General features: G+C 34.6%; 3 protein-coding genes across 10 annotated transcripts in view; 2 read left to right on the top strand and 1 right to left on the bottom strand.

Annotated features, from left to right (window-relative positions):
• The window catches only part of LOC132913884 (aryl hydrocarbon receptor nuclear translocator homolog), a 47,398-nt gene extending 29,245 nt beyond the window's left edge, over nucleotides 1-18,153 (top strand). For 4 of the 8 annotated variants that reach the window (XM_060972517.1, XM_060972521.1, XM_060972520.1 and 1 more), the window contains 10 exons: nucleotides 6,218-6,378; nucleotides 11,938-12,255; nucleotides 12,762-12,965; nucleotides 14,324-14,509; nucleotides 14,645-14,803; nucleotides 14,878-15,028; nucleotides 15,219-15,376; nucleotides 15,533-15,717; nucleotides 15,805-15,946; nucleotides 16,239-18,153. In XM_060972517.1, coding sequence (XP_060828500.1) covers nucleotides 6,218-6,378; nucleotides 11,938-12,255; nucleotides 12,762-12,965; nucleotides 14,324-14,509; nucleotides 14,645-14,803; nucleotides 14,878-15,028; nucleotides 15,219-15,376; nucleotides 15,533-15,717; nucleotides 15,805-15,946; nucleotides 16,239-16,456 — 1,882 coding nt within the window. In that variant the 3' untranslated portion in view covers nucleotides 16,457-18,153. The remainder of the gene's footprint in view (nucleotides 1-6,217; nucleotides 6,379-11,937; nucleotides 12,256-12,761; nucleotides 12,966-14,323; nucleotides 14,510-14,644; nucleotides 14,804-14,877; nucleotides 15,029-15,218; nucleotides 15,377-15,532; nucleotides 15,718-15,804; nucleotides 15,947-16,238) is intronic. The other 4 variants (XM_060972518.1, XM_060972514.1, XM_060972515.1 and 1 more) reach the window with 3 other exon arrangements.
• A 134-nt stretch (nucleotides 18,154-18,287) lies between these two features.
• LOC132913886 (U3 small nucleolar ribonucleoprotein protein MPP10) lies at nucleotides 18,288-20,649 on the bottom strand. The gene is made up of 4 exons (XM_060972526.1): nucleotides 20,466-20,649; nucleotides 19,040-20,396; nucleotides 18,853-18,961; nucleotides 18,288-18,764 (listed from the first exon to the last, which is right to left on the bottom strand). Exons 1-4 carry the CDS (start codon nucleotides 20,540-20,542, stop codon nucleotides 18,394-18,396), a joined length of 1,914 nt encoding a protein of 637 aa, XP_060828509.1. The 5' UTR covers nucleotides 20,543-20,649; the 3' UTR covers nucleotides 18,288-18,393.
• Nucleotides 20,650-21,007: 358 nt separating this feature from the next.
• The window catches only part of LOC132913888 (uncharacterized), a 40,229-nt gene continuing 37,242 nt past the window's right edge, over nucleotides 21,008-23,994 (top strand). Inside the window, exons 1-2 of the mRNA XM_060972530.1 lie at nucleotides 21,008-21,146; nucleotides 21,476-21,592. The gene's annotated coding sequence lies outside the window, so the exon portion shown is untranslated. The remainder of the gene's footprint in view (nucleotides 21,147-21,475; nucleotides 21,593-23,994) is intronic.

The following is a 23,994-nucleotide window of genomic DNA, read 5'->3' as shown; positions in this document are numbered from 1 at the left end:
TGTTCAATCATGGTGCCCTATTTTGCCAGATAACGTTGAACCGTAACCATTTTATCGGTAGGACCAAACGTGATACTGATTTTCTTTTAAATACAGAATTCCAAGAAAAAGTTATTACAAATATTCCACAATTAATCCATTTTTTTTTTTTACTAAACACTATATCACATCATTCGCTGTTCTCAGGAAAATACGTCAGAATTAAATATCTTTATTTACTTAATTATTTTATCATACAGATGTTCTTAAAGTTACATGAAAACTACGTTTCAGTAATAAATTTATTTTCATATTTATCACGAGATAATAAACACGTAAAATGTACATAACAGGACGAATTTTAAATTAGTAGAAGTACCATTTTTACTCTACTGTCGTCTTCATCATCGAAATCCTAATCCTAAGAGAATTAATCCTCAACGATGAAAAATTTTTAAGTACTATCTTCATTTTGTTACCAGTCGAATTATCCAGTTTCCAATAGTAGAAAAGAAAAGTTTATCGAAAATAGGAAGCGTAAATTCCTAACCATAGAAGAATTAACGCCAAGGGAAAAAGGGCATGAAATTATCATTCTAACTCTAACACCGTCGTCAAATTTCCAACGAATAAGAGAAAGAGAAGGAAAAAAAAATCGAACTTCCGCGAAACGAATATTCAGAGCCATTAAGCATTCGGAATATTAAGATTTGGCATAAATCAATCGGTGTCTACAGCTCGTTAGCATACGTCCACGGCCGGAATATATTCGATAACGAATAGGATCGCATTAAACGTTCTTCGATCGATTCATAATTCATTTCATTGTTCGAACAGGAGGGTGTACGTAAGTTCTATCGACACGCCGGCGGACTCGATCGTTAGACGAATCCATAATTCACATACGGACATTGTCATTTATAGGATTGCCTCGTAATACCGAGCGTATCGATGATGACTCGAAACGATCTCCTACGCGATCTCCTTTCCTACCGTATCTATACGTGAATTTCTCTATGTATATGTTTGCAGGTGTATGTTCGCGTGTGTCGAGGAACTCGTTTTTTCCCCCTTAGAACGATTTTATGTGTGCGGTACGTGCATTTCAGTGCCGACTTTGTATCATCGTAATGCACAGATCGATATACTGGGTGGCAGCTTTCTTGGTATACCTCTTTGGCTGCTCTGATGCTTCAAATGAATATTTTGCAGGTTTTGAAGTAGTACGGTTAATGATTACTGTATGACAAGTTTAGAGGAAAAGCGCTACAAACGACAAAATTGTCGATCCTATAATCTACACCTGTTTGTACACCTGTAGAAATGAATATCGTAGGTTTTGAAACGGTACACTCTTCATAACACTGTGTGTGACGAGTTTAGAGGAAAAATGGTACAAATGACGAAATTTAACACCACCGGACATAATTATTATTCGAGTAAGTTGAAAGGTAGGCAGCTCGACTTTAGTTCTTGGTCTTTAATATTTCTTCCGTCTTTCATTTTTGAGGACACGAATAAATCGTGATTGAAGTACGTCAAATTAACGCGATCAATGCAAAGCTATGACAAAAATGACCGATCTTTCAACATTTGAGAGAATTTGAAAAATTCTCTAACTTATGAGAAAATAAAATATAAAATAGTGTTAACGCGTACATAGTAACGATATTGAAATCGGATACCTTTTTTTTATTCATTGGAAAGTTGATGACAAAATTAACATCACATTGAAACGTTAAAATAATACATTCAAAATTTTCTTTCTTACTCTTAATTTTTTCGTGGTTAGGAATTTACTTTCCAAATCCTAAAAACAAAAGACACATGAAAAGTGAAAAATACGTGAATATTATATATAGGAAAATTGAATAGCAAAGGGACCCACCGTAAAACGTAAGAAACGTTTGATCTGCCCACCCTGTATAGCGTTCGCTGGACCCACGGAGCGAGCGGGCAACTTCGGAACGTCTGACCCTTGACCCAGGAGGTTCCCTCCGTCCTGCTCTCGTTGGATCGCGTTCCTCTTCTGCCCCCTTCCTCCTCTTGTGTTCTTCTACCGTCCTGCACGGTACAGACTCTGCTTTATACTTGCGCTTTAAGCGTCCTGGCCTCTTTTAAATAGCGGCCCTTGCGCTGCTTCGACTTCGAGGCCCCACGTCGTCGAGGGCAGCGTTACCGATTCCAGCCGACAACTCTTTCTACGAAATGGATGGAAGAAAGTCCTGAAAAGTTGGAATATATGTAGAATATAGAAGCAACTGAGATTTGGCCGATTTTGGTGTATGACGAAGGAAAGCTTCTTTTTTTTTTAGAATTCAGGTGTGAGGAAGTCCAAGGTTAAATGATTTGAAATTGGTGGGATACGAGGAAGAGGTTTCCTTTTTAATGAAGATTCTGAGTAAGTCGACGAAAGTGGAGGATTTGGAGAAATCGTCGGTCTTTTTGAAAATTGGGAATAGATGAAGATTGCTTTGCGTTTCTATAGTATTGCAATTGATATGTTCTATTACTGTTCGTGGTATGGAAAATCGTAAAATTAGGCAAAGTTATGCAAATTGTAGGAATCTTCTGAAACGCTTTCTTCTTTCTTGAGGAAATGTTGCGTTAGGGAAATTCATACAGAATACTCTAGAATATATTTTAATAGAATTTTCTTGGAAAGTTATTGAACTTTCTGGAAATGAGAGCAAGCGAAAGATTCCTTTAATCTTCTATGATTTAGGTACATTACTAGCGTTCGCTGTATGAACATTCATAAAATAAATTTGTTGTCCCTTAATTTTATAGAAACATTGCCAAATTTCTGGTATTCTTAGCCTTTCTAAAAATTGAAGAAAAAAAAAATTGAAACATTTGTAGTGCTATTGAGGAAGAGACCCAATAACCATAGCTTCCCAGTTATATTTCACACTAAACTACCTTAAAATCGAGGATTTGGTGTCTTCAAAACCACAGAGTATCTGAAACTAATTGCGTTACAATAGAAGTGCTATCGCCGGCTTGGTCAGAGCAAGCTTTTGTACATGGAACAAACTGGAGAACAATTTTTCTGGTGCGAGGTCGCGATGTTTCAGACGGGGTGGACGTCCTGGACGCGGAACTTAACGAGAGGTCAATGTTCACGACACGAAGACATCAGCCTCACGTCAACTTCAGCAATATTTCACTCGAGAGTCTCTTTGTCCGATCGACAAAAAATGCAAACTGCTCCTCCTTAAAAAATGTAGTAAACCGTAGTAAAACGTAGAACAGAACACAAGTTCTTCGAACTATTTTCGTTGAAATTAGAACAAGACAACATTAGAACTTTACGTATGAAACGAGGAATTAATTATAGCTAAACTCTTCACAGATACATCATTCGCATAGAGGTTTTAATAAAAAGATTTGTAAAAGATCTATAAATATAAAGAGGTTAAAAGAATGATGTAATTAGGAATATTAAATAAACTATAATAAAGAAAAGAAGCATCGTAAATTAAAATTACTTTCCTTGAAATCGAGAAGAGTCCTTAGATATAAAATAAAAAATCAATTATAGCTAAAAGTTTTCATAAATCCAAACACGTTCAAAGAATTAAATAAAAATGCATAGAGTTTAAAAAATTCAACAAACTATAGCAGAAAAGTGTAAGAAGAAGCATGGTGAACTAAATGAAATTAATTTCGACGAAATTTAATTTAAAGATGACCAATGATGACCAATGAAGATGGTGAAGACACCAAATCTTCAATTTCTAGAAAGGCTAAGAATACCATAAATTTGGCAATGTTTCTATAAAATTAAGGTACAACAACAGATATGAAACGAAAAAATAATTACAACAAAACTTTTTACAGATATAATGGGTTATAAGTCAGACATAAAGGTTACAAGAATTAAATGAAAAAATGTAACTAGAGTTAAATTATAATAGTCAGGTAAATATCATCCCTAATCACGTTGGATACGATGAAAAAAGAGAATCGAGTAAGAGTTGATCGAATCTAGAGTCAGTTTGCACGAGGGAGAACGAAAGCTGGGAATCTGAAAGTGGAATAAGCACGGGGTAATAGTTCCTGATGGACCTGGAACGAGATGGAGGGTCTTATCTCGCGAGTAGACACAAAAGGAAGTTCTCTACCCCATAGCTGAGAGAGAGTCGCGATAGTTGAGCCAAGGAGAGAAACATCCCGGATACACCCGGCTCTAGAAAATAAACGAGTTCATTCATGTATTTCAAATTGCCTTTAATCTTCCGCAGTGTGCCTCTTCCATCCACCGAGAAACGACCTTGGTTACTTAATAAGAGGGAAGTCGTGCTCGGAAATTCTCACATTTGATATGAAGCTTTGCAATTTTTATAAGTCTACGTACATTATGGAATTTTTATTATTATTATTATTATTTTGCTTCATATTAGCAGCGAGAAATGAGAAAAATTTTATTTTAAGGGAAAATTCATATTGTGGAATTTTTATAAATCAATTTCATAGAATGTTTCCTATTTCATTCTTATTATTTCTTTTATATTAATAGTAGAAAATGAGAAGAATTGTATTTGAAGAAAGAAATTATCTTAAAGATTCTTTCGTTGTATAATCGTAATCTTCGCTTTGAAATTATCATAAATCAAATGTATTGAATTCTTAACATCTTGCCTTTTTTATTTTGCAAAGTCACTCTGAAAAGTTCTCAGACATACTCTCGTTTCTTCTTTCTCAGTTTCCAATCGTAAATTCTACGTTAATCTAGTCCTCGAAAATTCATAATAAAACATGTCCCCTAATCTCTGTGTTACATTATCTTTCTTACTGATAATGATTACTTACAATGTTATAAACACGTATCTATCTATATTTTGCAATGAGCTTAGTATGAACATAGAATCTCAAGAAATGGATAAAACAGGGGATGTTTCCAATAAATTTCATACGTTTCACTCTCGCGACGTTGAAAGTCGTTTGTTGCTCGTCCTTGTTGTTGTGTGGTACGTTCGACTGAAATTATCAGGAATTAAATGCCATTAAATTTACGATTGCTCGCCGACAATTACCGGTCTATAGAAAGCGGAGAAAAGACGCGCGCCGTTATTCGCGCCGGTTACCCTCTGGTAGCGGTAATAACAGGGGAGGCCTGAAATTGTGGTTTCACCCGATACCCCTTTTCTCGATGGGAGCATCGTTTCAGAATTTATTGGCTACATTGATCACTAGTACCCTTATCAATGACGTCGCCAATCAATGGAAACGCACGTCCCATCCGTGAATAGTTTTCTTAATGTTCCACGCACACTCGTGCTTCCATTATGGAAGCAGATGTATGCATATGCATATTGTATTTTTGAATTGTAGAAATCTCTCTCTAGATCTCTCTCCTTTTCTTTATATTGATGATCTACTGACGCGTTTTGGAAGATTTGCTGAATAGAAGTTTAAGGGTAAACAGCTTTTTTTTAGCTTAAACGTTTCTCATATTTTTTTTTTTTTAATTTCCTGTCATTTAAAGGATTTAGGGATGCAATAGTTCTCTTGAGACATTAAGACTTTTAATACTTCTTTTTGGATTTTTTGATTCGGAATAGTTTGCAGATTTTATGAACGAAAGTCTTAAGGATGATTAATCTTCTTAAGTCCGAACTTTTTAACGTCTCTTTGTACTCGTGATTAAATGAACTAATAAGCGCTGACATGTTGCGTTACGCTTTTCAATCATCCAACCACGACGACTCGTGCGTTAAAGTCTCCTCTGTCTATCCATTATCCACACGTTTCACTGTCTGAAAATCGCACAATACAGACCGGCGTGGTATCTGTATCTTGCACCTCTAAATCATGGAAACGAACCACACGCATACGATTGGCGTCATGCGTTTCCATAATCGACGGAATCGTATTCACGGTCGAGTTTCTTTTGCAATCGCATAACAGGACATTGGAAGGGGCATGTACTAAGGATACTGGGATTAATTTTGTGCTTGTATATAGGTGGAGAAATTTTTTGTTGACTGGTATTTATTAATAATCGAGTTTTGAAACAGTAACGTTAGTTTTGCTTAATTAAGATATTAATAGAAATTAGCTTGCCATTTTATTTCTATATTAAAGAAAGATCTAGATTTTTGTTTACTAAAATTTCATAAGCATCTGGGATACATTTTCGTCACGAAAAAAGAAAAAGATCTATACATTTGATGTATCTATCTATCGTTCAGTGAACTATGCAATTACCTTGGTTTTGTCTTGCGTCTTACTGTAGGGAGAATCATTGCGAAATTGAACGGCGGCGGCGGAACAAGATGACCGCCTATATTACCGAATTGTCCGACATGGTGCCGACGTGTTCAGCCCTCGCCAGGAAGCCGGACAAATTGACCATACTCAGGATGGCGGTCGCCCACATGAGGAACCTCAGAGGTAAGTCCCTTTCTTACCTCCTATTGTTTTTCGTATTTCAAGAAAATAAAGGGGACACTAAGGATGATGATGATACGAAACAATAGCATTTTCTTATGCTGATAAACATTTATTGAAAATTTCAATCCAACCAAACAGCGTCGTTTATGATCAAATGCAATGTTCTTTTACTGTTCCAGGTTCTTAAAAAATTCACAAAAATTTTGAAACACTTGTTGAATCCTCGTCTACATTACGCGATCAATTTTTAAGTCAAACGTTGTAAAGATTTTCCAGGAAAAATAAAAATTTGTTTCGTAAACAGTCATTTGCAAAATTTTGCTCAAAGCGTAAATAATTTTAATTTTAATTATAAATTTCGTCACGTTTCTCTTACTCAATATCATACTATAGATATTTTTATATAAAAACGTTAAAAAAATCCGGGCGGTATTTGTTGTGACTGTTTATAATGATTCTTATCGTATTTAATAATTTCTTGTTCAACTTATGAATCATGGAAGATAAAGGTTAGTTTACAACATCTTCTGCAGGATATTAATGGTCTCTGCCTCGCTCGATATTTCCAACCTTTCATATCGATAGCTGCGAAAGAATCGAATAAGCTGTACGGAGCGTAATTCAATCGGTCCGAGTCAAAGCTTAAAGATCGCGTTGCCAAAGTTATTTTACTGCTCGTGACGGATAACTCAAACATCGACGATGCTTAATCGTCACGTCCCGCATTGAACTACTTTGTTCCTTATCGGACAGCCAACGACTCGTTGAAAATTTTTATTTTCCTGTGTAACAATTCTGTAACTTGTGATTATTTAAAAAACAGTGTCATCAAAAAAATAATTAACTACTAAAACTACTTTTGACAATGAATTAAATATATTATTGTAATTGAAATAATATTACAAAAATTAGAAGATAGATACAATTACATTTTTATCCGAATGAAGGTCAACATCAATATTGCGAAAGTTTCTTCAGGTTCTTGATATTAGCTTGCTACACAATACACTAAAAACATTAAAAATAATTCTGATTCACTAAATAACCCAACTAAAATCTACTCTACTCCTACTAACTAAGAGAAGCATCCATTCCATCGGTTTTCCTGCACTACACATGTAGATACTGGAAAAGTCCAATTTTGAAGCTAAAATTAGCAAACTCCAGCTGAAGCAATTATCCTAAAAGAACAATGCCTCTATACACTATTTCCAATACACACTAAAGTTACTAAAAATAATTGTAATTGCAAACAACACGATCAAAACCTACTGTACCCTTGTTAACCAAGAAGACCATCCACCCCACCAATCTTCATCGCCAATATACTTTCAGATAACTCTAAAGTAACTTTTACAGTCCATTTTGAAACTGAACCTTCCATTCGGAACACAATCATTCTGAAAGAACCACAACGTCTTCATAATACAAGAAGTCGAAGTAAGCAAGGGGATGTCGCTTGCGGCACGGACACAGTGGGTTCTTTCTTTACTCGCGTCTCTTTCTCCGCGGAGAAAATTCATCCGGCCGAGGCGCACCGGAACGGTCGTAATTCACCGACGGTTTCGTCGTGTGCTGGGTCATATCGAATGCAGAAAGCGCGATATATGCTTCCGGTGCAAGAATGGGTGGAGTTGCCCCGTCGGCTGTCCCTTTAGCCCCGGCTCCCTTCTACGATGCGTGCACACACGCGTTCGTTCATACGACCTCTCTTTACCTCTTACTCTGTCTCTCTTTCTCCTCGTTTTGTTGGTGGATCGGTGTGCGTGCCGTGATTCCAGCTAAGTATTGGTGGTGCGTCGCATTGTTTATAGCCACTTCTCCTCTTTCCCGACAACGCGGCCGCTGAATACAAATTGCTCGAACCGGAGAGCTTCTCTCCTGTTCTTGCCTCGTTGCCTGTCTCTCTATACAATCTTTACCTACTGGGAGGAGAGAGGCGATCGCCTCCGGGATACGTAGCTCGTTCGCGCGCGTACACGCACCCACCCTTTGGCCAGGACGCGGTGCACCCACGGTGGGACGTCCAAGAGACGCTTTTCTACGGAGTTTTCCTGCTCTTCTTATTTTTTTTTCTTTTTTTGTTTGTTTGTTTGTTGGTTGGTTTATTGAAACAATATCTTTTTCGATAGTTTTGGTAAACTAATACACATTTATCGTAGACCTTGTTCGATTCCAATTAACGTGTAGTGTTTCCTTGCTCTTTCTCTTTCCTTTTCTTGCTATTTTATGTACCAGTATATGTTTTACTGGTTTTACTAAACCAATACATTTTACCGAAGATTTTATTCAATTTTGACTGATGGTTTGATACGTTCGAACCTGATGACGTCAAATTACGTCTAATAACAGGCCACAATTGACGTAAAAGTACGTGTTCTCGTAACAGACTACAATTGACGTAACATTACTTCTTTCTGTATGGTATTACTTATTGTAGCTAACGTAGAATTAAGATTGGCGTAAGTTGTAGTAGGTTACACCTGACGTAATATTACGTCGCTTCGTAAAACGTAGCGGGTTATCATTGACGTAATATTACGTTTCTTCGAAAGTTATAACTGATTCACGTTAACGTAGAATTACATCCTTTTGCAAAATATAGCTAATTAACACCGATGTAAAATTACATTGCATTATGAGGTACGAAGAATGAAAAGATTCAAAGTATGTAATACTAGTAACAAAAGTGTGTCCAGTTAGTAGTTTGTAGCGAAAGAAATTTAATCACAAGTAGGGATAATGGTGTTAATGATTGATTTCTCTTGAAGTTTTATTTTTACTGAGTGATTGGCGATTTACTAATCAGAATTATTTCTGTGAATCGATAGATCGTATCAGCTTCCGGTGTCTGTGTCCCATACTGTATAGGAATTAAATTCCAATGAAACTTAACAATGATCAGAACAACAATTCTAACAAATAGAATCTAAATTCCTTCCATTCCGTTTCTAATAACTACCACAGAGAAACATGTACTTAAGGTACTGAATGACTTCATCGGTGAATGGGTTAGGTTATCAATCATAAATTTACTCTTCAGTATCCTTCTACTAAACGTCATCATCGTTTCTTTCACTTTACACTCCATCATCAATTACTCTATCGTTCGACCTATCAAAAGATGTGTCAAACACAATCAATATCTTTTCCTCTATCAATCCAACCATAAATCCTCAATTTTAGTATCGCACTCTCTCAAAACTTCATCACTTATTTTCCTCTTCAACAATTCAATCCAAACATTCCACAGTCTATCCATCTACTCGCTTAAACATATTTCAGCATAATCAACATTATTCCCTTACGAACTTTGAATCATAAGAACAGAACTAGTATTCAATTTTTCCAACACCTCGCAACGTCCTTTCCTCTTCAACAAGCTCGTATAAATAAAAACGTTAGACCATACACATAAAATGAAGATGAAAAGCGTACTAAAGCTACCTCTAGGAACATGTTTCGCTAGATAGGTCAAGGGGAGCATCCGCGTCTTCTTTCGATGGAAGGAAACCGAGTAGAATCACGGCGGCATTAATGTCCATCGAAAGACCGTTCCTCTACGTGGAAGGTAATGGTAACGAAGGTCAGCCGGGGTCTTCCATAGATCTTGTTTGGAAGTCGTTAAAGTACCTCTTCCCGGAATTTCTCCGTATATCGGGGTAAAGATCGCATCGCGACCCTCTCTCTCTCTTGTTGTTTCTTTCTTTCTCCTTCTACCGCCTCATGCTCGCGGGATCCTGTCCGCTTTGCAATTCCGATCTTGCACCTCGATAGTTACCTACGCTGCCGAGCTGCCCCGTCCTCATTTTTGGTACCACGCTTCTTCCTTCTCCCTTCCTCTTTTGCTTGCTCCCCTCCGTCTCTTGCTTTAAGTTGGCGCTTCTTGTTGAATTTAAAAGATTTTGTCGTTTAATGTTGTCTTCGAAGGTTTGCGAAGGAAGACGCTTTTTGTAGTTCGTCTCGTATAAATGTTGGGTCGCAGGTAAATTATTATTCTCTGAAGCAAGAAATAAAGCATAGAAACGAGCCGCTTATTTGCCAAATCGATGAACTCAACAAAATAGAAGGTAGAGAAAATTGATGATATTGATGTAAGGTAAGAGTGCTTAGAATTTCAAAGATAGTAAAAAGCGGAGTTCATCACTTTGAGCTGTGAACAGCTCGAATAATACAACACGTAATACGTAATTTAGCCTAAAAAGATTGTCACTCGGGACGACACAATCGTCTCAAATTTTCTCTCTCTGAACTCTGATTCTTATTATAATTTTCTCTCCATTCTTCAATAATTCGAATCAGAGATTTTGCAACGAATTAAAGATTTCACATGCGTGATACTAGTTCTTGCAATTTCCAAATGGTGTTTCAGTTTGTTTGCTATAAGTATTCTAGTATAAACATTAGTTTTTAGTTTTCAGATTAAATTCTCAAAGGTCTAATTGAACCTTTCACGTGAATTCTTAGTCTCATGGTTTTGATGAAAAATTTATCGAGGGAAATAACGCGACGAGATTTGAGGCAACTTGAAGAAGTTCTTAAGTGGGTCTTATAGTAGTCTTATGTGGGCCAATGACCCGCTGTAGAATTATAAGCGGCATGTGATAGATGACATGAATATTATGTGATTAGTATATGCTGTAAAATAAAATGATTTAACTGTTCCTGAACATATTCTAATCTGTTTTTAATTGGTCGTATTAATAATGAAGTATTAATAGCCCACGTGTAATCGTCTGAATTTGGAACTGCATTTAATTCCTTTGTACCAACTACGTCGAATATCGTAGGATTCAACTATTACAATTCTTAATAAGAAAAGGACATTTCATTCGAGTGGACACACTTCGAAAAAGAATGCCCGATCTACACGTGGAGAAGTAGTGGCACGTATCCACGGACAAGCATTCGTTTCGCTTGAAAAGTGTTCCTCGTTACACGTGCATTCGATGTCGAGCGACCAGGTAGATCCCTCGATCGATACGGACCATTTACATCAAGCGCAATATAAAAGTTCAGTCTTCGTCAAAGATTAAACACGTGCCTTAAAGGAACAACTAATTTTCTCTTTCGAAAGACTAATTCTAAGGTTGGAGTTACACCAATCCTTCAATACCGAAAATCAATACCTTCATTAACTAAGAATAATTCCAAATCCAATATGCTTTGTCCCTTTAAATAGAACACTTCTATTAAGAAAATCTTAGTTCTAGTAATAAATAAATAAAATTAAGTAATTTTACAATAAATACGCCACAATCTACAGTCACAAATGTGCTGCAAATATACCACTTCTATGTCAATACTAACCTGCTAAAGTAAATTTATACAAATCAAAAATACAAGTCACTTGAATATTTTCTTTAATTAATTATTGGGTTTTCTCAAAAGTTTCTTTCGTTTTATAAGGAAATAATAAATGCAGAATATTTTTTGTTTTATATTATTTCATTGAATTATGTATGATCCATTTTGTTTCAATAGAATAACAAACTTTTAGGGCAACCTAATACAATTAATTGAAAGCCATAGAAAAGAAAGATACAAATTCTGTGGCAGGAACAGGAAACACCAGCTCGGATGGTGCGTACAAGCCTTCGTTTTTAACCGATCAAGAGCTGAAGCACCTGATCCTGGAGGCGGCGGATGGCTTCCTGTTCGTCGTGAACTGCACCAGCGGAATGATCATCTACGTATCCGATTCTGTGGCGCCTGTTTTGAATTACACTCAAAACGATTGGTATGGCACCAGCCTCTATTCACAAGTTCATCCGGACGATACAGAAAAAGTGAAGGAACAACTGAGCGGTGCCGAACCGGAAAACGGTGGCAGGGTACTTGACTTGAAAACGGGAACGGTGAAAAAAGAGGGACAATGTAAGTATATCTTCTCTTGCTAACTTCTTCAAAACTAAATATCTATTGGAGGTAGTCTACATAGTTTGATGTATAATTTTTCTTGGAATAGTTTATTCTAAACTATATCGAACCTCCAAAAAACTCCACGTTTTTATAAAATTACTGTATCCTGAAATACAACTATTCTAAACTACAACAAATTTCTCAAAAAGCCATAGTTAATATCTACAACCTCGTTTAAATTGTTACATTAAAATTCCGTTTATACGAACCTGAAAAACAATTCATATAATAATAGTCCAGACAAGTGAATTCAATTAATCCGGTAATTCATTTAATCAAACACTAGGTAAAATTTCATTGAAATAAACGGAGTTCTATTGTATGTTCTAAAACAAAACTATCCATAAATACACTAAAATCCTCAAGATCCCATAATCGATATAAACAATATAATAATTAATAATAAAATACAACGAAATATAATATCAATATTATAATAATAAACTCTTAATTATCCGTAGCATCGATGAGACTATGCATGGGCTCGAGGAGAGGATTTATCTGTCGCATGAAGGTTGGGAACATGCAGACGACTGGCGACATGGCTGCCGCCCATGGCCTCCACCACGTGAAGCAGAGGAACTCTCTCGGTCCTCCAGCTCGCGATGGTCAAAATTACGCTGTGGTTCATTGTACAGGGTACATCAAAAGCTGGCCCCCAAACGGTGAGTGTTCAACATAGGTTCCAACTTGTCGATGTTGTTTCGCCAATTGATTGTCATGATGATGGTGATGATGTACGTCGTTGTCGACGTATAACGGGGCCGCTCTGTTGATGGCCGCGCGCGAGACGTAGCGCCAACTTTCTATTTTAAAGCGAGGGAGACGTCGGCGTGCAGCAAGAATATGAACGAACCCGACGGCTTCGTAGAATACACGAGGATAGCGACGTTTGTACTATAAATTAAGGGGGCCGGCACTCGGTGGCGGTCACGGATAGTATGATCGGTTTATAAAGAATGAATGGAATCGTCTTGACCTAACAGCCGACAGAACGGCTGGAATACCGATAAACTATGTCGAGACGGGGCCCGATACGGAATTCGTATGCTTTATCAAGAACCTCAATGCATAATAACGGACTCCTCTGCGAGCCATTTTTCACGCGTTTCCGCCTTCTATATCGCTCCGTTTTCAATCATTTTATTAGGTCGTTCCATGAGTAATTTCATCTCTTATTTTGTGTTTTAAGCTTCCAAAGTGAATTTAAGTAGCAACTGGTAAAACCTACGATTGAAGAAATTTCTGAAGAAAAAATTTTGAGTGAATATGTACGTAGGTATGGGATGTATTTCCTAGTTGGATGCATTTCTATGAAACTTTGATTTATTTTGTAGATGTAAAAAGGACAATGTCTTTTTGAGAGTTGCTTTTCAGGAATTAATTTATTCCAGTTATTTTATGTTATGGAATTGTTCTTCAGAAATGTAATTCAGTCAGCAATTAGAAAAATTAGAAAAAGCGTTATCATTTCATTAAATTTTTATTTTAAAATTATATACATAAAGGCGATATTACCCATGGAGTGATCTAATATGTAGAGTTCAAAGTGTCCTTCCATTTAGATTTCTTATATAGAGATTCGTTGGGAATTTGTTTGTTACCATTGGGTGCTCGCGAGGGGATATTTTTGGAACTCTGTAATTAACACGTTCTTTACCGCATTACTCATATGTGAGTTACGATGTTATCTTGTGATATACATACGTACATATACATATGATCTTTTTTAGAACCGCGTCATGCATGTGTGATTCATAGAATCTACTGTTACTTATTTTAAATGAGCTGATAAAAAAACAAAGAAATAATTCCAATGAAGAAAAGAATGAAAGTAACACAAGTTGGATAGAAGTTGAAAGAAATTCTAAACATGCATGTTTATATTGAAGTATAATTAAATAATATTCTAAATTCTATCCATCTTAAAAGTACTTAGCATTGTTGTATCTAGCAGCATGTAAATCATAATCAGTTGTCGGTTATGAGGAACCATGGACTGACTCAACGTTTTACGCTGTAGGTGATTTTGTTCCCCCATGTGTACCAGGTATGGGACTAGCTGACAGAGAGGCTGTTCAAGTCGGACATGATGGGGTGGTCGCAGATGAGAACGTCAGCACTCACTGTTGCCTGGTTGCCATTGGGCGATTACAGGTCACCAGCACACCGAATAGTAGCGATTTAGCGGGTTCGAACAGCAATAACGGTAAGCATCAAGTAATTTTGGTTTAGGAGTGACTGACTGACTGGTTTTGCACAGTCTAAATATTTCACTTTGCAATATCCACTTTGTAAAATATGAATTAGACAATTAATTTCTTCTTTTTCTTTTTTATTTCAGAATTTATTTCACGCCATTCAGCAGAAGGTAAATTCACCTTCGTGGACCAAAGAGTCGGTGGAATTTTAGGGTATACGCCGTCCGAGCTCTTAGGTCATCCGTGCTATGAATTCTTTCATCCAGAAGATTTGACGCATATGCGAGAAAGTTTTGAGCAAGGTGAGGCTTCTTAAGACTGAGAAATATCGATTGTACTCGTGTTCCTTATTGTTAATGAGCATCTGTTGTTGCAGTGTTGAAGCTGAAAGGACAAGTGGTGTCTGTAATGTACAGATTTCGAGCCAAAAATCGTGACTGGGTGTGGTTAAGGACGTCTGCATTTGCATTTTTAAACCCGTACAATGACGACGTTGAATACATTGTCTGCACGAATACACATGCCAAGTACGAGACGTCATGCTAGACACTGAACTGTTTATTTCACTTATTTCGTATTGTGCAATTGTATTTTTTTTAAACTTAACACGTTCACAACATCCCAATTTTTTTTTATATATATGACATAAAAAATTGTAAATGTGTCGATAGAAGAGTAAACATAGTCAATTAAAACATCTTTGTTCTAATGTTCAAGGTCGTTCCATCCTGGTAGTGATGGTCAGACAGAAAATGAAGCTGTACCTGCTTATGGACAACCTGGCCTAGATTATTCCCTGCAGAGACACCCTACAAGGGATCCCCTCTATTCTGGGCATCATATGATGCAGCATCCAGCAGCTGTTGCTACAGCTGGTAAACTATTTTAGCTAACTTAAATCATGATAAAAAAAGATCATGATATTAATATATTCAGTATACTAAATTCTTGTTTGAGTTACATTTTGTACTAGATTCCTTATATTTAAAGTTGAAAAGTATATTGTATCGATATAATCATAAATTTATCAGGTCCTCAACAACCTAGGCCGTCCAGTACACAAAATGTTTATCAGGGATATGAAACAACACAGTCGCCCATAGCTTATGGTTCACCTGGTCAACAAAGCGCATCTTCTTCTGTTTTAAGTAGAATTCAGAAACCAGCTAACACATCACCAACCCCTGTGCAACAAGCCTGGGCTATTGGAAGACAGGTAAATATATAACAATGAATCTGTACTTAACTTTAATCTAAAGAATATTTTACAAAAGTTAGGTTATAATACTACTCATTGTTTTAGCAACCTGTAACAGAAGGATACCAATACAATCAGTTAAGCCCTTCAAGGTCACCGAATGGACCAACGTATACTCAGTTAAGTAGCGGTGCTAGGACACCAGCTACACAATATCATGCAGTCACGACTGTACCTAACAACCCCGGTAAGCCTAACCTTTAATTTAATATAAGTAGTCTGCAGATGTTCATGCATTTATGGAAATTTTGAAAAGTAGAAATACACAGAATAAATATAATATGCAAAAATATACAAAATATCCTATGTAAAGCTTTCATATAACATTAAATAAACGGAACAAATCCCTATTAGGTTCTATTCATAAAAATATAAACGATTATTATGATGTAGATGAATGTTATGATGGTAATTTTATTTAATCGTAGATGAAACAACGCTAAAATGGATTAAAAGAATAAATAATTTAATTTTTGTAGGTATGTGGGGATGGCAGAGTCAGCAACATCAAGCACCTCAACAAGATGGCGGACAATCAAATCCTCAGGTGGCCGGACAAGCGCAACAGCCTCATCCTTCTCAAGGTGGACCTGGCACACAACCCCAGGAACTGTCAGACATGTTACAAATGCTCCAAGACCAGGGTGGGGCGTCCGGTTTCGAGGAGTTAAATATGTTCAATACTAATTTCGAGTAGCGACAAGAAAACAATATGACCGATAAACATCTACCTTAAGGAAGCTTTAAGGTTCGAATTTCATTGGTAGAGTCCCAGAATCGCTCGAAGTATCGTAAATCACACTTTTACTCGAGCAATTAAGTACGATATGAGAATTCGCCAGTCAGCACCTCACGCGCAAAACTTCAAACGAATTAACTAACTTCACAATAAGTTTATCTGAATTTTATAAATTGATTTGTTAACGCATACGTTTTGCGAGAAGTTTTTATTTTATCGATTAACAGTACAATTTTAACGATCGTACAACAGCGCAATAAATTATTCGAAATTCGTGAATATCGTTTTGCAAAAGTGCCATGAAATGTCATATTGGGAAAATATAATATGGAAAGTGGAAACTTATAATATGCACAGATGGATCAGTTGATGAGATACAGGTTTTAACGTTTAATATGACTAATAACACAGAAGGATTTTCTGAGAGAAAATTATAATTTATATTTTTAAGTCTTCTTTTTTCGTTTGCTTCTTACAACTGAAATGTAGGTTAGATTGTATTTAATGAATGATCGTAAGATAATTTTCTTGCTATTTCTTTATATAAATCTGATTTTGCGATACTAAAGGAAGTAAGTTTAACGAAAGCAGCGTAAATTAAAGACAGAATTATTGACTCTCCTTATTGTTAAAAAAAACACAATTATAGTAAGATAAACTATATTTAAATTGTATATGAAGTTCCAAGAACGATGAAATAATAGGGAGGCCTAGAGTTTCATCGAGCTATTATTAAATGGATGTAAGTATCTGTATAAAATTTTGGATTAGAAGAAAACAAAAATATGTGTAAGATTTGTAACTGTTCGAGAAAAAGTAATGTTTCATTAAGATTCCAAACGAACACATTCGTTGTGTATCGGACTGCATGTATTTTGTACGATTATTATCACTTTACATTTTTATAGGATTTTAACGCCTCATCTGTGCTTATTAATAAGTAATAGAAAGTAATTTCTCTCCTTTTTTACGTAGTAGCGATTTTATTTCGAATAAGAAACTGGCGCACTTCGATAAACGTTCAAAGGGGTGCATTCTAAACGATAAGAGAAAAAACAAAAAATAAAACAAAGTATTTTTAAAAAACTTCTCAATCAAACTTACATAAATCACGGTAATTTTAATACCAGCTTATCGTTAGATTTCTAAGATTAGCTTAATTATTTTAATTTAGATCTTTGTAATTATAAATAGTGCAATCGTCAAAATCGACGTGGAATGGAAAGGAAAGCATCGTTTGAACTGGACAACAACAATGATGTACAAAAAAATATTATATGTAATCCACTTTGCTTCTCTGTGCAAAACAAGAAAAAAGCAAAAACACCATTTTTAGATATTTCTAAAGAAAAATATAGATAATGTTACGCATACAAAAACATAATTGCATTTATAAGTAACCATGTGTGATTTAGTGCATTGTAGATGTACATGTCTAGCAAATTCTTAAGTAGATCGAAGGAACAGTTGCAGCATATCATGATGAATTGGGAACATTTGTCACTAATATATATAAAAATTTACATTACACGTATAATTCTTTTTAATCATCCTTTGTCGAAAGTAGCTACGATTACTGACAATAATTAACATATTGAAGTCGACGAAGGCATCAATATGTATAACGCAAATAATTGATTAAACTCCGAAACATATTTCTGAAGCATTCTATGATCCTTTCTCCTCTATTATTTGAAATTATCTTTCCTTCTTTTTATATTATTAAAAAAAAAAATAATAAAATTAAACTTACCGACAACATAAGAGGTAGAGAAACCGATATTGCATATAAAAATTAATTTAATTTATTAACTTTAACTTAGAGGAACAGATTAGAAATTAAATGCTAATTATATAACATTTTCAATTTATATTTACATAACTTGGTACAAAAATTATAACTTTAACTTCATCGCAGATAGAACATTTTTTTGTTTCTTTCTACTGTCTGTGTCAGTCTTCGCTTTAATATGGCTCTTTACTTCGTCTTGCAGTTGATTAAAGAAAGCTGTAGAGGACTTAGGAGCTTTGAAACTGGACTCGTTCATTTTTATAATATTCCGATCCTTGCTTAGTTTCTTTACCAACGCTGTTGCCTTTTGTTTCTTGTATTTCTTAGCAACGCCTGGTTTGAGTGCATTTAATTTCTCTTTTTGCTCCATGGCCTGTCGTTGTGCACGTTGTTTCATCTTCTTACGTCTTCGTTCTCGTTTCATATCCGTTTTGGTTCTTTCCGATTTACCAATCACATTACCTCGTGGTTTGGCTTAAAGAAAAGGAAATGAAAAACATAATTGAATATAATAAATATGAAAAATTTAAACAGTGTACAAAATTTCTTTTACTCGATATACCTTTAATTTCCTCTGGAGCTAATAAGGTGGCATCACTCATTCCAACTGGTGCCACTTCCTCCATATTGATTGCAGGCATGTTATTAATGATCCTTATTTCGGGTTGAGTCTAAAAAAATGTGCAATTATTGATAAGCTGTAAGGAATTACAACATAAAAAAGCAAGTTTTTTTAATAATCTTCTTACCTGTTTTGGAGTGTAATGGAAGTTAGACAAAGCATTTAACTTGGAGAATACAGAATTCATCATCTCACGAATTTCCGTATGCAATTGTGGTTCCTCTTCTTCTTTCTCATTGGTATCTGGATTTAATGCTTCCTTCTGTTTAATGTACTCATTTTCGTAAATTTGAGATAAACTTTCTTTACTTTTTTCCTGATTCAAGATCAACTTCTTTTTGTACTCTAATGGTGTCTCAACTGGTTTAAATTTCTTTTCAACATCATCCCAAGCTTTGTCTTTTATTCTTTGCTTAATTATATCTTCTAGTTTTAATGTTGTTTGCTCAGTAATTACAGGTGCGGGTCGAGTTGTAATGTCAAACTCGACAAATTCCTCTAACAATGAATTCTGTGGCCTATTTGATGCATTGACTTCACCCTTTAATTGCCAAGGTTTTTCTCCTATAGCTTCCTCTTCTAGCTTTTCAATCCTCTTTTTTAATCTCTCTTGTCGCGTTTCTAGAGAAGACTTCATTTCTACATCCTCTTTCAGATTGATATTTTTATTTTCTATGCTATCTGTTTCATCAGAATCATTTGTGAGATTAAATGTGACCTTCTTCTTGGAAGACTTTGGATCTCCTATTTCACTATCTATATCCATTTCATTATCTATATTCATTTCATTATCTGAATCACTACCATCATTTAAGGATTCATTATCATCAGACTTTTTGTCATTTATACTTTTGCGTCGTTTGGAATAATGAAGATTTTCATCTTCACTTTCTGGACTATCAAAAAAGTCTGCATACTTCAATAGTTCTACTTTTTCACTTTGGTTGTCATCATCGGAAAAATAATTGAATAAATCTACAGATTCATCATTAGATTCTTCTTCATCCTTTTCATCGTCTTTCTCTTTTTTTTCTTCTTTCGTTAAGTACTCATCCAGCTCTTCTAATTTAAAAAATTTGTCATCTACTATTGATGATTTCTTATTTCTTTTCTTCACATTTGTTTGCTGTTTTAAATTACTTTGTAACCTTTCCTCATCCTCTGAGGTTTCATCCTCTACTACATTTTCTTCATTATCTGATAAATCTTCTTCATTACTTTGTTCAGATTCCGATATAGGATTAGTTGTACTGAGTGGTATTTTGAATGTTTTAGTTTTAGCTAAAAGTTTAGAAACATCACCAACCAGGTGATCAAGTTCACCCTCATTTTGCAATTCGAGCTGCTGCCAGATCTGTTCTTCATCAAAGCCTTCTGTAACAAGCTCTGGCAAGGCATTCGTATTTGTTTGTGACTGCTGTTTTGTAAAATCATATAAACGCTTTATGGAATTTTTAAAATCTATAGCAATGTCGTGTTGTACACTATAAACAAATGATTGTTATTACAGAATGATGTAGGTTAGGAAAAGAGAATACCAAAAGCATATTTACCTTAAAAATTGTTCCGGCCTCTTAGTATTATTATTAATGGTATTTAAAATACTATTAAATACTTCTATATCAGCCATTATATAAATTTATGTTTAACTTACTATCAACAAAAAAATATTCAATTGATAGGTTATACTCTTGTTACAAGTAACCACCATTAGTACAAGTTATGTACTAGTGGTTAGGTACTAGAAATAGGTTATGACATCTATCGATAATTATTAATACATATAATACCATTGATCGGTATTTGTTTTCATCACTCGATATGTTATTGACAGTTATATTTTTCATACGACATTATCGATTAAGTATAGTAGTGGTTTTAATTAAAATTAAATTTTGGATTAATATAATTAATTCTTAGATTACTATTTTCGGCATAAGAATGATGAAAATAGCAAACATTAAAAACTCTTTTTAATTATCTGCTCTGAAACTGCTGTAGTTTATTGACTGAATCACCAATCATACAGCATTTCAATTTTGCGCGCGACTTTATACGAATGAGAAGCCTTTCCACATCAACCAATCAGGAATCAGCTAGACGAAGTTTTGGCACGGTTCGTCATTGTACTGTTGAAAAGCATGGTATCAAGACGTATTGTCGTTTGAAGCGCGTGATTTCAACTACGTAGTATTTTTGTTACTATTTTATCGTTTTCTACCGATTATTATCAGGTGCGTTTAACTAATACATATCTTATTTAGTTTATTATGTCTTGTTATGACGAAATTCTATAGCTTTCCGAACTTTTTCTGTTCGTTTATCATCGATCGCTTATTTAAGCGTTAGCGTTAACAATAGCTCATATTGTAAACTTTATTTGAGATAGAATTTGAGTTGGATTATTTCTTCATTTTAACACAACTACTTGAATTTTTTACATTAATTCTAAATTTTTAGTTATGTTTTGCGTAGATCACTGATAACGTTTAATTTATTTTAACAAAGATTGAAAAATTGACGTCTTCAAAAATAAATTATAATATCTCATGCTTTGTTACAGATTTCTTACAGCTTCCACATCTTCTATAGAGTTCTGTGGTTTCTTTTTGATGATTGCTTTAGTGATGACGTCCTCTAAGCTACTGTAGCGTCGATAACAATGTTTTCGCATCTAATGGTGAGTCGCATGTGTTTATGTTTCTCTGGCCATCCAATCATATCGTAGCACAAAAGGTTCGAACCGAGACAAATGACTCGTATTACATAGAACTTTTGACGAACATGTTAACCAGGGATATTTATTATTAATATAATGTTGATTATTGAGATAAGTGGTATACTACTAACAATAGTTTGAGTATCTATGGTTAATAATACGTTCACCACACTTATCTTTAAAATCGGAATATCTATATTTAATATGGACCCACAGTCCATACAAATATTGCAATAATAAATATTGAAATGATTTTAATTGAACATTTTGTTGAAGGATATTCGACAACCAGTAGATTATAATATATAATTTACACATTTATAAAAAATAATCTTTAATTTCATTCTTTTTATGATATATGTATTGAAAGATTTATTACACGACAATTTATCAATTTCTAAAACTAAAATGTACCATTATTGAACAATTAATTATTAAATATATAAACTTAATATGTTTTTACAGATACAAGTTTGTCATAGTAATAAAAATTTTAGGATTAGTATATTAATTAATAGTAAAGTAAACAATGATAATAAGTTATTTTCAATTAAAGAAATTTCTCCTTTTACGATAATTTCTCTATCAATTCTCAAACACTGGTCCAAATTGCTAATTATTAACAGTTTTTACGAAAGACATTTGGATCTAGATCACCTTCCGCGATTTATATTTTTCCTTTACTTTTGTAAGTTATTTTCTATTACGATTATATTTTGTTGGCCCTTCTGGCTAGAAATTTGTTCTCTTTTACAGCAACTCGTACATTATCAAGACTATTATTATTTAAAATATGCATTGCTAAAGTATATTTGTTCGTTAATATTCGCCGTAGTAAGTCACAGAGGGCGTAAGAAATACTCTGACTTTTCAAAGTCGGTATTTCAGAACGTGAGACAGTGAGACACAAGCATTGACCGTCGATGCTGCAGAATCTGATCTGTGATTTTACCAATGATTTATTAGAACTGAATACAAATTGTCTCTGATGTCAAAGAGACAAATTGTAACTTCAAATGAAGATAAGTAAAAAATTGTTTAGAAATAATTGTTTTAAACTCGCTCAAAAATAAGCATTTGGTAACTCTTTTTACATCTGCAATTATTTCGTATAATCTTCCATGAAACTTTGTAAAATTCTAATCCAAATCTTCAAATTTAAATTCGGGATTATGTATGTACACCGTCATTGTACATATATAGACATTTGTTTCGTCAATAAGTACAGTTACCGATTGATGATCCTTCGCCACCAGGAGTCACCAGTTATAGCATTCATGGTAAGAAAGTTCGAATCTTCCAAGAACTCTGTATGATGTCGAAATGGAATTAGTTGCATATTTCAATTAAATTAATTATAAATAAAGTAACGAGATATTTTAATTTTCTTTGATTTTATAACCATACGTAAGAAGAAGTTTTAAATAATTACCGGATATCTTATATTATATAGAAAATACTATAAGTACCAGAATATTGATACACACGATATCCTCATCTTTTTTACTTACTTCCTCAAACCAACAGGAATCTCGTGAGGCGTTAATGGTGTACGTTTTAAGTTACGTCACATCGCGACTTTCTACATCCTCTTCGCGATACTGTTATAAAAATTCCCTCGACATTTAATCACGTGAAAGGAATCCTACAACTCTCGGACCCCGAGTTAATGCTTGTATCGACATAGATTACGCTCTTTCAGAATCGATACAGAAGGAAGAGGAAAGAAAAGGTAAAGGTAGGATTCTTGTATTAGTCGCTATAAAATATTACCACGTCTCGGTGGTCCATAGATGTTCAGTATAATGCTCTTAGGAATCAATTTTATTTTCTTGGTAAATGGTCTTGGTTTCGAATATTAGATACGGTTTCGAGATATTAGAACTTGAAACTTGTAAATCGATACCTTTAATTTTCACTTTTCACCGTCGTTATCGACATTTTTGTATATTTACGATTCACATATATTAGAATTCAGATATTTGGGGATTAATTATTTGGACTGTCAACCTTTCCATGTTCGACCTTCAACTTTCACTTGGATCCGGAATTTAGTCGTTAATTTATAATACCGTATATTTAAATATTAGAACTGGAAAACCAGAAATTCCTTAGAATTTTTACTTCTTCATGCATCCGCAGTCTTCAAATATTAGAACTCGAAACTTGCAAATTAACTGGTTTCTAAATATTGAAATTAAAAATCTGCAGACTAGTTGCTTGGATTTCCAGTTTTTACCCTCCTTACCATCACTCTTCGTATTCTCACGGTCTCCAAATGTTAAAATTCCTAACTTACAAACTAATTGCTTGGATCTTCCGACTTTTACATTACCTATTATCCTTACTAATTATTCGTAAAT

Source organism: Bombus pascuorum, chromosome 14 (assembly GCF_905332965.1).
Source record: "Bombus pascuorum chromosome 14, iyBomPasc1.1, whole genome shotgun sequence".
NCBI lineage: Eukaryota > Metazoa > Arthropoda > Insecta > Hymenoptera > Apidae > Bombus > Bombus pascuorum.
Note: the sequence above shows the minus strand (reverse complement) of the source record. Positions and strands in the feature narration are given on the sequence as shown.

Excerpts from the sequence above, each read along its gene's own strand:
- LOC132913886 (XM_060972526.1), bottom strand. The coding sequence starts at position 20,542 with ATGGCTGATATAGAAGTATTTAATAGTATTTTAAATACCATTAATAAT. Across the intron at positions 20,397-20,465 it reads AGGCCGGAACAATTTTTAAG|TGTACAACACGACATTGCTA; the intron begins GTAAATATGCTT and ends ATTTGTTTATAG. Across the intron at positions 18,765-18,852 it reads AGCTCCAGAGGAAATTAAAG|CCAAACCACGAGGTAATGTG; the intron begins GTATATCGAGTA and ends CTTTTCTTTAAG.